This window comes from Miscanthus floridulus, chromosome 17 (genome assembly GCF_019320115.1).
Source record: "Miscanthus floridulus cultivar M001 chromosome 17, ASM1932011v1, whole genome shotgun sequence".
NCBI lineage: Eukaryota > Viridiplantae > Streptophyta > Magnoliopsida > Poales > Poaceae > Miscanthus > Miscanthus floridulus.
The window spans coordinates 39,570,417-39,588,578 of record NC_089596.1 but is presented as its reverse complement, the minus strand read 5'-3'; the positions used below and the strand labels follow the sequence as shown (position 1 = coordinate 39,588,578).

Genomic DNA, 18,162 nt, shown 5'->3' with positions numbered 1-18,162 from the left:
TTTGGATTCCGAGCAAAAACTGGTTGGGGGTGTTTGGATCCTCAGTTTTTAAGAATCTGGTTACATTTATTGCTCACAGGTCATAAGAAACTGACAAAAGATGGGTATCAACAGCTTCTTGGTTTTTAAGAATCTGACAAAAACTGATATAAGAAAATGGATAAAAACTAGCCTGTTTGGATCTCACCTAGTTTTCAAAAATCAGATTCTTAAAAACTGGAGGGATCCAAACAAAGCCTAAGCTAGTCAATATTTTTGCTGATGTAAAGGAGAGAAGAGAGTAAAAATAGGTTAACTTGATTCTCATGTAAGCAACAACTTGGACACAGAAGACTATGTAGTGTTGGGCTCAAATAAAAAGAGGGTGCGAGGATAAATAGGAAAGATAATGTGAGACATACTATGGCATAGTAATAATAAAACCTTTAAAAATAAATAGAAGTTAATTATTATATAGCTTGGGTTCTTACTACTTGATTTATAAATAAATTTATTTTTATTATTGAGCTTGGAGCTTGCTCTACTGTGGCACGGAAGAAATCATGAATCCATTTACGCAAATGATCGTTGTGTCATGCATGATAGCAGCCATGCACATGAAAAAAAAATATCCAAAGCTGCCACTGACAGGACCTTTCAGCATGTGTCACGGCTAGTGACTAGACCTTCTCTTCCTACGTCGAGTAGGACTATTGTAGTCGTGATGTACTGCTAGGTATGACCCATAATTAATACTCACTCTGTCCAAATTTAATTACACATTTACGGTTTAAAAAAAATTCCAAAATAAAAAGATTCGATGAGGAGCCGTGCTGTCTCCGTACGTACAATCTGTGCTAGCGTAAATGCCACTCTGGAACCATCAATGGAGAAAATAAAAAAACTTGAATGCTCAATTACGTGGAATGCTCTCCACCACTCGTTTGCTGGCTCCAAGCGGCAGCCGCACCAACTGCACTGCTAAGAAATGACAGCTACACTTTTTAGGGGCAGAAATATAATTTCACATCTACAGTATTTTATTTATTTGAATCCTAAACGTGCTTTTATTGTTGGACGGAGGGAGTAGGGGTTATTGCGTTTTTGTCTCTATTTTGACGTCCAATTGTGATTTTACCTCTATTTTTGTCATTGTTGTGATTTTACCCCTGTTTTTTTAAAACGAAGCTTAAGTTTACCCCTACTCCGGGAACAGCAGGTAACGGTGTTAAATGGACTCAGTAAAGACAAGTTTGCCCATACGAAATTTCTCCTACTTATCTAAATACATTGTGATTTTACCTCTGTTTTTTTTATTTGGCAGCATAATTACACAACTTGTTACATATGATTCCACACAGCATGCAAATATAGATAGATAATATCACATCAAATGAAAGTGTAGCAAAAGTATCCATACAGTACCAAGCCTCATCCAACATACAAGTCCAGCAAAATCGGTAGCTAATAGTGAGATATTACATGTTCAGTGTCATACATCACATTCATACATCTATTCCCAATAATACACCCAACCTCCCTCCTCTTCCTCTTCCTCTTCCTCTTCCTCTTTCTCTTCCTTCTGTTTCAGCCCCTTCTGCTCCTTCTGTTCTAGGTCCTACACTTGCACTTCCTCTTCCTCTTCCCCTTCTCCTTCTCCTTCCCCATGCACTTGCACTTCACATGAATGGAGAAAAATGATTCAGTAAACAAGTTGACTAAATAAGCATTTTTTCAAACAATAATGACTTTCTAATAGAAATTCTCTACTATGAAACTTTGTAAAACACTGAAACATCAAAACAAGCACAAGTTACAAATGACACAGAAACAACCTAAAGATATGACAAGGTAAACCATCAACATTTAAGAGGGTGCTACGATAGTAGACTGCTGGCTCTACTGCTAATATTGTGCTTCACAGACCATTCAAATATTTCACAAACCATGTTTGCTACTGAGTCCAGCTTAATATTGTGCTTCACAGACCATGTTTTTTTTTTGTCTTACTTCCAGATCAAAAGGAAGCTGCCAGTGAAGAACTTCCGTGGCAGACCTAAAAAGAAGGTGAAGATCGCTATGCTGCTGGCAGACAAAGTGGACATGCTGATCGAGAAGGTCGACGGCCTAAATAAGACGGTGATCGCCATGTCGGCCATGCTCAAGAAGTGATGACCAGCACTAGCAGCATCTATCTTTTAGGAGCCTATGTGATGGAACCTGCTAATTATGTAATGTGTTTGCAAATAATTAGTCTGGTAGCATCCCTAGGCATTTCAACTGCCTATGATGCAACCTGCTAATTATGCAGTGCATTGGCCTGAACATATGTATGCTATAATATGTAGTGTGTTGTCCTGAACACTACCACTATCAGCAGCTTTCTTTTGGGAATGTAACATGTAGATGGCAGCTACCGTGCATGTATATATATGTCTAGAATGGTTGAATGGAACTATTATGATTATCTATGTGTATATCTCTGGAATGGTGGAATAGAACCTGTTTATGAAATCTGTCATCTAATTTTCTATGCCTGTCTGCTCAAGTGAATCATTCTGTGGATGTGCTTCGCAACAGACACTTAAATATGGCAGGCAACAGACATTAAATATGGCAAGCAACTACAACTATAATTGTATCATCTTTTGAGTAGTCATTTAAATATGGCAGGCAACAGACACTAACGAAATCCTCTTTTGAAATACAAATGAGCATGACTCACATTTGTTGTGAAGATGATTCATTTTGAGACGATGAGCGATTCCTCTTTTGACTAGCAGCTGGACCTCCTTGGCAATGCTTTGCTATATGGCCTAGTTCATTACATTCGGAACATGGTCTCCTTTTCTTACTGGTGGTGGCCTCATCGTAGGACTTGATCCTAGAATTTCTTGATCTTCCTAGTTTCCTTCTCAGTTTAGGCTTCTTGATTTTATAGCCCAAATCAACGTGTGGCCAATTATCCTTAGATGTCATTGGATTGAAAAATGATAGAACTCTAACAACAAGGCTCATATCCATGTGATTTGGCCTACAAATCACATCACCGAATGCACAGTTAGCTAAATTGCTCTACAAACAGAAACTCATTCTTTCTATAGATTGATACTAATTTTCCTACAGACCAAATCACATGAGCTCCAAATCTTACCTAGTTTCTTCACCGACGTCGCATAAATCCATCTCGCTGGGGTCGCTGCTCCGACCACGCTGGGCCCTGTCCGCTCCCGCACCGCCTGGCCGCCCGCGCCGCATAGAGCTGCTACACGAATATACAGTCATTTCCGAACATGGCAGATTAGGAGGAACTTCATGAACATACGAATACTATTGAGCCTGCTTGTAAAATGAGATAGCATAAGCAGCAAGTCAGTGACCTACAATGGCCAGATAAACAACTTCCCATGAGCACAACCCCAGCTCACTGAGCCAAAGCTGTAATCAAGCTGACACAGCCCACAGATAAGCACAAAACCAAAATCTAGCAAGTAAGCTACGCATAATCCATAGACAGCAAGGGTGTTGTTGCCCTCTCGTGGCTGAAGTCGCGACCAATTAGCCGCACACAGCCAGCCAGCTCACGGAATCTTTAGGCGCGAGGCGTGGGCCTGCATCCCTAGCTAGGTCAACCCAGTTCCAATCGAAAGTAACAGCTACTCATACACCAGACGCGCGCGCGCTGGGCGTAGGGGACCGGGATTCCAAAGCTAGTGAAGAGCAGACCGAGGAGAATCAGGAGGTCATAGGAGGAAGGATCACTCACAGGGCGAGTTGGTGACTGACCTAGACCTGGCCCGCCCCTAGCCACCGCTCACCACAGGCTAGCACGCCCCACGCTGCACTGCCACACCACAGGCCCCGCGCGCTGCCCCGAGCGCCGCACGCCGCTGCCCAGCCTGCTGTCGCTGAACCGCGTGCCGCTGCCAGGCCTGGTTCTTCACCCCGACGCGCGAGAGAGAGCGAGCAACCCGTGGGCCCCGCACGCTGCCCCGAGCGCCGTGCGCCGCCGCCCAGCCCACCGCCGTTGAACCGCGCGCCGCTGCCAGGCCCAGTTCTTCTCCCCGACGCGCGAGAGAGAGCGAGCAACCCCCTCTGTTTTCTTCTCAACAGATGACGAAGAGAACGAAGAGATAAGGGGCAATTTGGTCTTTTGCCTTTGTGTTTAGATATTTTGATTTTTTTAATTTATTTTATTCCAAGTGCATTTAACGGTCATCCAAAACAGGGGCAAACGGAGCTTTCATTTCATAAAAGTGAGGGTAAAATCACAAAGTTAAAAAAACAAGGATAAAATTACAATTAGACTCCTAAACAAGGGTAAGAACACAATTTCCCCTAATTAATATGACATCATCTTTCAAATTTGCTACGATGGGTATGGATCTGTAGGTGATTCACTATTGCTGGTGCTAGGTCGCTATTTCACTATGCAAGTGACGATGTGGATGGTCCCATTGGTAATACAAATATTAAGATGGTGATTTGGACTATCATAAAAAATTATGAGATGATTAATGATATCATTTTCAATTGATATAAGAACTTAAAGATAATTTATCTCCACGTGTCATCGGAATTCTCGTCCTTGTCATCATGCACTAGGAGATGACGTATAAAGTTTTTGGGAAGCGCTTTCACGCGACTGCTCCATACCTCCACGACGGCTCGTCTTCCAAAGGCTATGTCATGACGGCTCATCTTCAAAGGCATCATCGGGATGTTGTCTGTGCCGCTAGCGGATTCTTCACATCATCAACGACAACATTCCTCCACCTCTCATGAGGACCCCGTGATCCAATATTTTATTATAGTATGCCTGTTGTCTTGGTCATGATGCCATTCGTTATGTCGCTGTTTATGCTATTCGATCTAACTTTTTTTTAGATAAAGGATAGTTTATATCTGGCTTCATTTACACCAGGGTAGAATCAGACCAATTATTAAAAAGTTTGGGCCGACGGCCGATGCATAAGAACCAAAACGAGTCTACAACCAGACTCGAGGATAACAAAGCGTGAAGCAGATCCTGACTACTATAGACCAATAAACCTAGATGACAACCACCCATTGGAACTAAAAAAATGCAATGCCGACGTCTCCAAATGCTGTCCAGCAAGGGTCAATTGGTCTCGAAGATCATCATGCCGCTGTAGTCTTGCCCATTGCCTTAGCCAATGGGTTCCCCTGAATAATACCTGCAAAAAAGTTTTTGGTCTACACTTGTCAAAAACCACTTCATTTCTTGTTATCCAAATTGTCCAACATAAGGCTGATGCCGCTGTTAATAATAACAAATTATGTATGTTACCACCCGCTTTAGACCAATTAACAAATAAATCGTCTATGCTATGGGGGGTGATATCCCAAACATTAAGTGAACAGCGCGCCATAGGAATTTGGCATAATAACATTGAAAAAAGAGGTGTTGAATGGTTTCTGGGCAGTGCCACCATTCCAATTACGGTGGGCAAGGTTGTCCTTGGTTAAAATGACACCTCTTTTTAGATACCACAAGAATATTTTAATTCTTGTAGGAATTTTGATCTGCCATAAATCTTGTGACACTCTGACCCCATTGTTAATTAACGCAGCATATAAAGATTTAACAGAAAAGCTACCTGATGAATGCAATGTCCAAATAAAAACATCTCTTTCTTCTTGTAAGTTCACATCTTGTAGAGATGCAACGATTCTATGCCAGTCCCTCAGGTTTCGACCCGCTAGATTGCGGCGAAAGGAAATGTTCAGTGGGACTGATGCAAGTACTTTTGCCATGGAATCTTGCTTTCTTCTCACAATGTTGAACAACGCGGGAAATTTATCTTTGAGAGGTTGACTACCCAACCAAGTGTCCATCCAAAAATGAGTCTGTGACCCGTCTTTTACTTTGAATGAACCAAAACTCATGAAAATGTCTTTGACATTCATCAGACCTTTCCAAAAATGAGAATATGTTGGTCTTTTTGTACAGCCCCCTAAAGTCTTGTCTTTTAAGTATTTATTTCTCAATAGCTCTTGCCACAAGCCATCCTCACTTAAAAGTTTGAAAAGCCACTTACTCAACAAACATTTGTTTTGTAACTCCAAATTATGAATACCTAGGCCACCTTGTAATTTTGGTTGGCACAAGATTTCCCATTTGGCCAATCTATATTTGCGCTTGTGTTGTTCGCTTTGCCAGTAGAATCTTGATCTAAAGCAGTCGATCTTCTCCAAAACTCCTTTTGGGATTTCAAAGAATGACAACATAAACATCGGTAAGCTAGAGAGCACCGAGTTTATTAGGACCAAGCGGCCTCCTACCAAAAGCATCTTTCCTTTCCACCCACTAAGCTTGTTTTCAATTCTATTTTCTATTACCCTCCAATCTTTATTACTCAATTTCCTAGTGTGCATAGGCAAACCTAGGTAGCGAAAGGGATATTTGCCCAATCCACATCCAAACAACTATGAATAAAACACCTCATGATCCCTTGCTTTACCAAAACAAAAGATTTTGCTCTTGTGAAAATTAATTTTGAGCCCCGATAGTTGTTGAAAAGTGCTTAGAAATAATTTCATATTAACCGCCTTCTGAACATCGTGACTCATAAAAATCACAGTGTCATCCGCATACTGTAGGATAGATAGCCCATCTTGGATAAGATGGGGAATGACTCCTTCTACCTTACCTGCTTCCTTAGCTCTAGCAATTTGTATGGCCAGCATGTCCACCACTATATTAAATAGTATTGGAGACATTGGGTCACCTTGCCTTAATCCTTTTTTTTGTTTGGAAGTATGAGCCAAGCTGGTCATTCACTTTAATGTTTACATTTCCTTCCTGTGTAAACTGCAGCACCCACGAACACCACTTATGCAAGAAGCCCTTCATCCTTAAAGTTTGTTGTAGGAAGTCCTATTTTACTTTGTTATAAGCCTTTTCAAAATCTATTTTAAAGATTATCCCGTCCTGGTTTTTCAAGTGAAGTTCATGGATTGTCTCATGAAGTATCACTACGCCCTCCATAATGTTTCTTCCTGGTAGAAAGGTCGTTTGTGTTGGTCTAATAATCTTCTAGGCAACAGTAGATAGTCTATTTGTCGCAACTTTGGTAAAGATCTTGAAAGAAACATTTAACAAACATATAGGTCTGTATTGTTGAATGACTTTCGCATCTTTCTTTTTTGGTAATAAAATTATAGTTCCAAAGTTGAGACTATGCAAAGGCAAGTTCCCCTCATGAAACTCCATAAACAGAGCCATCAGATCTTCTTTTACCATGTCCCAGAAGACCTGATAAAACTCTGGTGGAAAACCATCTGGGCCCGATGCCTTATTATGTTCCATCTGAAAAATTGCTGCCCTAACCTTAGACTCTGTGAATACATCAGTCAGGTACTCATTTTCCAGTTCAGATACTTGTGGAATATCCTGAACAAGGTGTTCATCTAATTTCATATTAGAGTTATCTGGTAGGCCAAACATGGTTTTATAATAGTTGGTAATATGCTGCTTTAATTGAGCATCACCATCTATTATAGTGTCACCGTCCTCCAACTGGAAAATACGAGTTTTTCGGTGCCTAACATTAGCCAACAAATGAAAATATTTAGTATTAGCATCCCCTTCCAGTAGGTGCTTAACCTTTGCCCTTTGGTACCATTTAACTTCCTCCTCTCTAAGTAATTCAGCGAGTCTCTCACTTAGCACATGTTTCAAATTTAACTCCGTCTCATTCAACAAGAGGTTCTCTACCTTCTTATCTAGCTCATCGAGTTTGTCTAGCAGTTCCTTCTTTTCTTTCTTATAAGTGCCACTCACATTTTTCACCAAGCCTCTGAGATATTGGCGAAGTCTCCTGATCTTTGCTTGCCACCTCTCTAAGGGACTGCCGTCGACCAGAACACTATGCCACACATCTCGCACCATGTCACAAAATCCATCTCTAAGCAACCATCCTAGTTCAAACTTGAACTGGGGTTGGTAAGTCTGAGATGGGCTATTTGTACTACATAAGAGTGGAGTGTGATCAGAGATCTCTCTATTTAAAGCATGGACGGTTGTAAGCGGATATTTGGATTCAAATTCCGTACAAACTAGAATCCTATCAAACTTCTCAAAGGTCTGATTTTGTAGGTGATTAGCCCAAGTAAATATTCTTCCTACCATTTCCAACTCTCTAAGACTTAACGTGTCAATAACAACATTAAAAAGAAAAGGCCATCTGTCGTTGTAGTTTTCATTATTTTTCTCATCTGGTCTGCGAATAATGTTGAAATCACCACCTATGATAATAGGTATGGTCTCTTTTGAACATACTCTAACCAACTCAGATAAGAAATGTGATTTGAGATCTAACTGAGTTGGGCCATATATTGAGATTAAATTAAACTTGAAGTCATCCTCCTTATGTCGTAATTTGAACCGAATAAAAAAATCTCCTTCTATCTGGCCAATGTCAAAAGTTCAAGGATTTATTCCTAGAATCATACCACCAGACCGACCCCTCGGAGTCATGCAATGCCATAGAAAATCTCTGCCCACGCAGATATTATTCAAGGTCGATTGCGGAAAATTGGCTCTCCCGGTCTCCGATAATGCAATAAAATCTAAGTCCTTTTCTTTTGTCAAGTAAGATAGGAACCTATATTTTTTTCGTATCAGCAAACCCTTTGCAATTCCAAAAAATTCCTTTCATCTAGAATGGTGTCTAATTTTTTTCTTATTAAGCTTGAAACTAGATTTTTTAGAATGTGATATAGGGGTCTGTAGACACAAAGGGTCATAGCCCCCATCACCTAGGTCTTCAGAAATTTCTACACAAATTAAATTTAAAGCCTCTAGGTCCATGTTTTCTTCTAAGGAACAAACAGTGGAAGTATCGTCCAACATAGCTTTACTTTTTTCCTCTAAACTATTGTTTGCTGACATTCTAGCAAATTCAATATCTCTTAAACTTTTCAAAGAAAGAGACACTTCTTGTTCATTAGAGCCAAGAGAGATTCCTAACGAGCTAGTTGTATGCGGCAACATAGAATCATCGAGAATATCAAAAGAGTGTGGCAAAGTCTCATTACCTTTGACTGAAGATGCATTCAAGTTTTTGCGTGCTTTTAACTTCATTGCCTTCTCCAAAGAGTCTTGGTCCGAAGTAGACATGTTTCTCTTACTAGCTCTCACTGGTGACACTGCCCCACCGTTCAAAGTTCTAGACTACAACAAATTAGCTTTCCACTGTGCCGAACCATCTGGAATCATCCCACACGGAGAGAGCAGTACTACAAGCTTGTATGTACTCTTCTCTCCCACTGAAGTGGATTATGTAACTTCCAAGTTTGAATGCTGGAGTACTGCACCTACAGTAGTCGCCAAATCCTGCTGGATGCCAGTGGCTCCTGCAAGCTTAGCTGCCATGACCATGCTCTTAGTGGATGCTCCTATCACAGCCTTAGACTTGTGCTGCCCACTTGGTGCAACTGAAGCATTGGTCTGTTTACCAGGTGCTTTACTAGCTGGATCATCTATTGTTTTGTTAGCATCATGATCCATATTCTCCGGTTCCTTTTCTTTTGGGGCTTTGTCCTCATCCATGGTAGAGTCCATGTTAATGACCTTGGACTCACCATTAGGCATATCTTTTTCAACTCTGAATTGTAGCTCATAAACAAAATCCCCAATGACAACATCCACAAGGTCAGGGATGAGGTCAGGATTAAGCACTACCACTTTCAGTCTAGCTCTTCCATTCTTCTTAGTGAATTTAGTGTCCACTGCATGAGGAACACCCAAAATTGAGCTAATTGCCCAAATGATGGGAAATTCTCATAGCTCTTTTGGAAGACCCCGGAATTGCACCCATACCTTGTCAGTCTCATACTTAAAGACATCAATTTTAGCCCCTTTCTCGAACTGAATCTTTCCTTTCACTGTCTTTGTGTCCATTGGGCCCCAATTCACCATGTGATTAAGCACTTCAGCAGAAGGGAAATTAGTGATAAAGGCATCATTGCCTTTCTCTTCAATCACCCAACTATGTCTAGGCAGTAGTTTGTCAAGTTCCACTGCTAACTGGTCAGTAGTAAGAGAACCCTCCAAAACACGTACCACGGCGGACTTGTCATCTGAAGGTAATTTTGGATTTTCAACGACAGGTACAAAATAGAAGCCTAGACCTTCTACAACATATCCACATGGTATAGCAGTAGCTTGTAAATTCTTCAAATTTGGACATACTTTTTTAACATGATCACCAAAACAAATCTCGCAACAAAGCACAACAGTACAAACCGACATCGTATGCCCTTTAGTGTGACAATGACAGCAATATGGTTTACCCTTGCTTTTGTGATTCCCTCCCTTTTGGGATGACTCTGGCACATCAATCAAGACTCCTGCAGTGTTTGATCCTGGCGGGGCAGTGTCAGTGTTGAGACTTTTAGGAATTGGCAGCGTTGTCTTAGTCGTGGTTGTCGTCGAAGCAGCCTGGTGCACTGGCCCTGATGATGATGCTGGGTTTGGAGCAGCATGTGCCGGCCCCCCTTCCTAGATTGTCGAAGCTGGGGGGGTCCCATCTGTGCGACGGTGTTTTGGCCACCTATGTTGATAGGCCCCTGCATCGGTGCTGGCTGGTATCATGGTCTAGGGTTCCAGCCCCCACGGCCACGTCCGCCTCTGTACCCTCCACCTTGAGGCCGACCACCACGTCCAGCGCCGAAGTAGCTGGGCCCGGAGCTGTTGTAGCCGTAGTCGGCTTGCCCTCCATAGCCTCGTCCTCGTCTACGAGGGTGAAACTGATCGTGGCTGCGACCTCACCCGGCAAACCCTAGGTCGAAACCCGGTTGAAAATCGGGGTTGAAGGCCGCACCCCTACCACCTCCACGCCCACCGAGATCTAACTAGTATGTTAGAACTATTTGTGCTAGTATCTGAGATCGTCATGCTTTATATTCTGGTTTTAATCTTGAAATTGTCTACTTTCTCGGAAAAAAGTTATATACAACTACTATACACTAATACACACATGCATGCGACTAGGTAGGTGCAGGTCCTGAATCAGAAAGCCCCACACGGGCGCACACATAGACCAAATGGTCCATATGTGTGTATATAACCACCTCTTATTAATCGAGATTTGAGAGAATATCAAAATGGACTGTCACGAAAGAGAATGTGCGACGTCCATTACCTTTTCAAAAAGAACATGTTTGGAATTTTGAATGCAAATCTGGCTATAGCTATAGTTGGCCAACCGGCTGGCATGGGCCCAAGCCAAGCATGGCCCGCAGGTGGTCGTGCCGGCACGGCACGCCGTGCCTCCCGTGCCGTGCCCCTACAGGAGTCATGCCTGGCCTTCGGCCCAAGCACGGCCCTATGGGCCGTAATTCGTGCCGTGCTGGCCCGCGAAGCACGGCCAGAACTGCGGGTTATGAGCACGAACAATGTAATCCTCTCAGGCGTCTGTCTCACCAATACCTAATGGCAAATCAAGCCTAGCAATCAAGCGACACAATTCTGATCTAGCAATATTAGGTTTATAGTCCCAATTATGCACAGAACCATCAGCATTGTAAGCAAGCCTAGACTAAACCCTAGCAGCTTGATCAGTTTTCTATCTACAAGATTTCTAGTGCCTCTTCAAGTGCCCAGTGCCAGCATTAGATCTAGCAGACAAAGTATGCTTACACATTTTACAGGTAGCTTTAGTGCAGATTTTTCTACCATTCACAGTCTCATAGATCTCATCAAAATCAGCCCACACAGTAGATTTACGCTTACCAACAATAGTTCCAGAAGAGGTACTAGTACCAGCAACAGATGGAGTTGAGCTATTGGAGTAGACCGGGATCCCAGTCGCCGTCGTCCCTTCACCACCGCCGCCGTCCAGACCGAACAAGGCAACAACATCCTCTTGGGTGTCATCGTCGTCCTCAGGTGCTAGGCCTGCCACGATGAGATCGTCGTTGCCGGTGAGCAGCCAGACGATCTAGTCATCAGCACCAGCCATGGCGTTCTCGACCGCGGAGGGCTCTCCAGCACCATTCCTCAACGGTGCGCGGGGCCACCTTGGTCACTCTATGCCACAGCTAGAGGACAACGCATCGGCTACCAACCTGCGTAAAGACATGGAGGAGGAGGAAAATAGTATATCAGAATAGATCATAAACCATTCATCAATGGAAGAAGAGAAGGGTTAGGGTTAGGGTTAGGGATGTACCTACGCAACCGGAGCCCGGTGCCGAAGAAGATGAGGGCCACCCAAAGAAGATGATAGTAAGGTTAGAAGGACGGCGAGCGGCGGAGGAGGAGCAGACGGGGACACGAACTCACAAAATCACCCAGATCTAGAGGGGAGATAGGGATAGGGAGAAGGGAGAGGCGGAAAGGGAGCATGGAGGGGATAAGGTAGGAGTAGTAGGGAGCTGCTCGTCGACGGTAGGGGGGGTTAGGGTTAGGGATGTACCTGCGCAACCGGAGCCCGGTGCCAGAGAAGACGAGGGCCACCCAGAGAAGACGATACACCGGTTAGAAGGACGGCGAGCGGCGGAGGAGGGGTAGACTAGGACACAAACTCATATAGTCACCGAGATCTAGAGGGGAGATAGGGATAGAGAGAAGGGAGAGGCGGAGAGGGAGCAGGGAGGGGATTAGGTAGGAGGAGTAGGGAGCTGCTCGCCGGCGACAGGCGGATCGTCGAGGTCACCTCACCGGAGTCGGGGAGGACAAAGCCGAGAGCGAGACTGCGAGAGCGAGACCGCGAGAGCCGAGAGCGAGGCGACAGGCGAGGCAAGTGAAATGAGCTAGGGTTCGGGTGTGAGAGCCGCCGCGGGCGCGGCGTGCGCTTATATATGAGGAGGGGGGAGGCGGGGAAGGACGGACGGTGGGCCTGCCGTGCTGGGCCGCGGGGAGGGGAGGAGGAGTGAGGAGGGGGAGGGGGAGGCCGGGCCGACCAACGCAGGACGGGCCGTGCCATGCCAGCCCACGGCCCTGAGCAGCGGTCCAGGCATGACCTGCTCCCTCAGGCCGGGCCAGCCTTGGCTCGCACGTCACTGGGCGTGCCATGCTCATGTCAGACTAAAAAAATGGGTTTCCTATCGTGTTGTCGTACCTCGACCTACATGAACAACTATAGCTGTAGCCAGTAGGTTGGCACTGCTTTTGGCGGCATGTACTGTACTAGTAGGCAGTTGGAAAGGAGCAGGCACCAAACTGGGAGGCCTCATTTATGTCTCGTTTCATGTGACAGGGACCTGATGCCTAGGCTTGGAATGAAGAGCCAGATTGGCTCAAATCCAACGGAATGGAAGCTCTTGCTCCTAGCTGAAACTCTGTGCACCTTGGAACTTTGGAAGTATTCAAGCTTCAAATTCGATTCATCCACTTGCTCTCTCTCTCTGTTTTGTGTTCACTGGCATCATTTCTAGAATCTAAAATCAAATATACTATGCAGTAGCCAGTACTGGCACTGTTCGCTTGAATTTATCAGTAGTACTTTTTCAGCGAAGAAACAATGTTTTTATTCTCTCACAACAAATTAGCGAACAATACTTTTCAGCTTGTGTTTATGGGTAAAAGAAAGTAACTCGATTTTTATTCTAAGTCAAAATATTTTAAATTCGAGCAAATATATAGAAGATGTTATCAATATTTATAATTCCACATAAATATATTATAGAAATTCATATTAATTACATGGTGAATCTAATTATATTTCTTTGGCATTATAAGTATTTACATATTTTTTGTATAATTTGAGCTAAACTTGAGGTAGTTTAACTTATGCTAGTGTTTTTCTTTTTCTACGGAGATAGTATTATTTCCGAATCAAGCTTTTGTTAAAATGGTGCCAACTGACCTGACCTTTTGCAATTCAATTCGTGAATCAGGAGCGCCAAAGACACTGTCACAACTCGCAACAAAACGGTTCGAATATAATATAGGACCTGTTCAATATAAAGGCTAATCACTAGCTAGCTAAAAATTAGTCTAAATTAACTCTAGTGTATCCAAATAGGAGAAGTAAGTTTTTAGACTAGTCTTCACTAGTCACTGGTTATTAGCCAACTAGCTAGCCAATCTTAACTAATTTGAGTTAATTTTTAGCATAACTAGTAACTAGCCCTAGCTCATCCAATCAGGACCAAAGTATTGACAGAACTTGTAAATCCTGCATATGGGGAAAAATGGAATGTGGCCAGAAATGGCTACCGTACCAAGGTCCAAGGTCATGGGAAACTCAAGCTACTACCGTACCATGTTCAAATGTTGGCGCAACTTGGGGCTGCATTGCTGCCACCTTACGTATTGAAACTGTCATATGGTTTAGGAGACTCAAACCCAAAATTGTCTTTAACAGAATACATATAGCCTACAACAGAGTACCTATACAGAAGACCCATTTTGGATGTCATGAGAGGTATAACCCAAATCTGAGTATCCTCTCTTCTGAAGATTTATTTGCAGAAAGAATTTTCTTTTAGGTCTTGTTATCGGAGAAAACAAAAAATGGATATTAAACCCTTTGCCTGTAGCGCTACCTAAACGTGGAATAAGTCTTTTATTTTGGGTAACGGTCGTTGGAGACAGTCTAAGCTAAGTACAATTGCATATGCTTATGTTTTAAATAAGGTAATCCTGTCCAGCCATTAGACCAAACTTTCTCCATAAACAGGAGAACTGCATGCATGAAGGTAACTAGTATATCCAGCTTGCTAGGCTCACAAATAAAGTACAGCTGCCGTCTCATGCACATCAACAAGCATAGTACTATGCAATTGCAATTACGTTCAGGTGCATCAGTGCATGCACAAGCTAAGCAGCTAGATCCCACAATGCCGGGTGGCCAGCGTTAGGCTAGCGGCCGGCTAGCCGCCGTGGAGGACGACCCAGACGTCGGAGAACGCCTGGAGGATGACGGGGTGGAAGCGCGGCGCGTTGAGCGACAGGTACGACCGCAGCAGCCGCTCCAGCTCCGCCGCGCCGAACACCTGACGCCCCATGATCATCTCCACCATCGACTCCCGGAAGTCGCCGTATGGGTCCCGTGACCGCTTCACCACCGCCAGCCCCTTCCGTACCTGCTCCACCGCCGCAGCGGTGGCCGTCGCTGTTTCCATCGCCACCAGAGGACGGAACCGCGGCTCCCTCACGGCTCCGGCGCCGCACGTCTCCACGCAGCTCGCCGATGGCCGCCGACAGCAACGCCGCCGCCTCCTCTGGCGGCACAGGTGGCTCTTGTTCTTGGATGGCGGCTGCAGCAGCTTCCTGTACGCGTAGAAGCCAGAGGAGTCGGAGGACATGAGGCTTCTTGAGGACAAGAAAGTCTCCGTGTCGTCGTCGTCGCCGTAACCGTCGGTGCCATCGTCCTCCTCTCCAGAAGAGGTGAAGCCGTAGGGGTTGGACGAGAGCGTCCGGACGCTGCCTTTGTCGACGGCGTTGTTGAAGCGCCGCGGACCGCTGTGGCGGGAGGAGGTGCTCCTCTGCTCCTTGTTGCTGCGCATGCTCTCGGTCTCGGGAGGAGGGCGGCGGAGGCGGCCGAGAGCGGCTGAGAAAGGCTCGGCGCGGGAAAGGGGGGCGGCACTGGTGTAGCTGCCTGCGGTGGTGGAACTGGAAGTGGAAGAGATCGATATCGTTGTGGCGGCGGCGGCGGCCGTGGCTGTAAAAACCGTGGAGTTTGACGAGGATGAGCTGCAGGGGGAGCGGAGGAAAGTGTTGGCCGGGCGGAGGAACAGCTGGGTGAGGCGGTCCTTTAGCCGCCGGCCACCACTTCTGCTGCTGCAGTCCATGGATTGCTGGAGGAGCTTAGCCGAGGGGTAGTGGCGAGTGGCAAATGACTGAATGCACCGCGCGCGCCGAGAGGATGGGCCGATGGGTCGTCAAACAGAGGAGGCAGGTGATACTGGCTACTGTTTAATCCATCTCACAGTGGTTATTTATAGCCAGGCACACATGAGCGCATCGGCAAATTCGGGATTAGTACATGCTGTCAACTTGCTCAACTGTCAAGTGTGCAGTACCATACCTAGAAATTCACTCAATATTGTAAAAACTATCTACACCTAATATTAAAGGGCTAAAATTTTTGCCTCAAATTTTCGTCTGGCCCACAATTCAAGCCAGACCCGCTCACTTTCAGACAAACACCGACTTGGTGACTCACAGTACTTCTCTTTCTGTCCGCACCGCCGCTTTCGCTTCCATAGCATGAGCCCGCTAGCGCTAGCCACTCGCCCTAGCTCCTTCGCTCGCCCCCATTGGTTTATGCCCAGCTGCTCCCCGTCCGCCTGAGCTCGGAAGAAAAAGCTCTCCGAGCAGGCATGTGTTGTATCGGAGGTGATGGCGGCGACGCATGCCCCTCGCGGCGATGGAGGCAACGCCAGAGCGGCGGTGGCGATGCGGTCACGCTGCGGCTAGCACCTAGCAGAGCAGAGGCCCCAACGGCCGACGGTGGCGGCAAGGCCGGCGAGAGCAAGGCGTCTGCTTTCCTTCACAGACCGTGAATTGGAATCTGATCGGAATTGAATCCAAATAGACAACACCAGCTCGGATCAGAAAAGTTCTGGTACATTCGACACGAAATCCTTCCGTTTTTCCTATTTATTAGAAATCCTTGTTGAAACAAAAATTGAAGATTGCCATTGCGATCTCCTGATCTCGCCGGCTACTAATTCTGATCTTGCCAAGTCGAACAACTCTCCAGATGTCGTCGGCTATCCAGCCCATATCTTGCCGGCCCTCAACATGTTTGACAGATTGCTAAAACGTGCCTTCTCATCTGGAACTCTCCTCCATCTCTCTCTTGCACTGCTCGTGTGGTAAGCGGATGCACTTCCATCAAGATGGTAACACACACATGTTGCTGATGGTTATTGCCCCTGTGCGCATGTTGCCATTGCTCCTGTTGACACAAGTACAGAGGAGAGCATACCCTTCTTTCTTCATCACTATCGTAGCAGCAGCCTCCATCGGGTGAGTGCTGGCTCTGGCTGCCAATTTCTTTATATTTATGTGCTGAGATTTATCATTTATCTATTGCTCTTTTTTTTTTTACCTTTTTTCATGTTGTTCCGATCTTTGGATAGATCGCAATATTAACTGATAGCAGAGCTTTACCAACATGACAGCCAAGCTGTGAATTTTTTCATTCTCCTTTTCAGTGTGGTGTCAAATATACAGATCTTCATTAAACCACCTTTATTTGTGCACTGTGCACTTGTGCGATGAAGTTATGGCATACTTTGTTTACTTGAAAATGTTGGTGAGTGTGTTAAGTTGACTAAAGAGTTTATATGACTTCCTTCTTTCCTTACAGAGCTAAAGAAGACAAACATCCAATGATATGGTCTATGCAAAGGCATCCTCTGAAATTGGATTCCTCTGCTACATTTGTTTACAACATTGATTCTTGTGTTTTTCAAAGGCTAAAGATCTTTTCTCAATCAAGAATTCAGTTCTAGCAATGCAAAACTGCCACTAGGAATGGCCGAATGAGTAACAGTGAGAGTATGTTTAGTGAGCATTTTTTAAACATCATATTGTTTGGTGAAACATTCTAGCATTGGAATCATAAATAGCAACAACGAACAAGCTATATTTCCTGACAAAATTGTTATCCCATATCAGTTTCTTTTACTTTTCATTGTTACTACTTACTAGCAAATATGCCATGCGTTACAGCGGGAGAAAAAAAACTATCAAACATTAATAAGAAGCAATTTAAAAGATATATATAATTTATTTTATCATAATCATGGTGTCTATAATATAAGTTAACATTGCAATAATACATCAATGTTCTATTAAAACTGTCAAATTAAAATACAACATTGATATATTTTTTCTTCTGTGATAAGGCACAAAAATGTTAAATATATCATAACTTTAATTTTATACTATCCATATGTGGGCAGAATTAAATATGGAGTTCATTGGCTTACTTTGAGGACCCATAAAGATATTAATATTTACTTGTAAATATATCATAACTCTATTTTTTATACTACATATGTGCTTATAGAGTTAAATATCGAGTCCCATGATTTTTGTCTTTGAAGACACATAAAAATATGCAATTCTAATCTTTGACTACAGTCAGCAATGAGTTAGTTGTTGTCGTGTCAAGTATTTGTCTGTATGTTGATGACCTCTCACTTTTTCGCATGGCTACCCTTGTCTAGGGTTACACTGATAATATGGTATAT

General features: G+C 44.2%; 1 protein-coding gene across 1 annotated transcript; it reads right to left on the bottom strand.

Moving 5' to 3' along the window:
- Window positions 1-14,826: 14,826 nt before the first annotated feature.
- On the bottom strand, window positions 14,827-15,747 carry LOC136517890 (transcription repressor OFP8-like). The gene has a single exon (XM_066511543.1). It carries the CDS (start codon window positions 15,745-15,747, stop codon window positions 14,827-14,829), a length of 921 nt encoding a protein of 306 aa, XP_066367640.1.
- Between the last annotated feature and the right edge of the window lie 2,415 nt (window positions 15,748-18,162).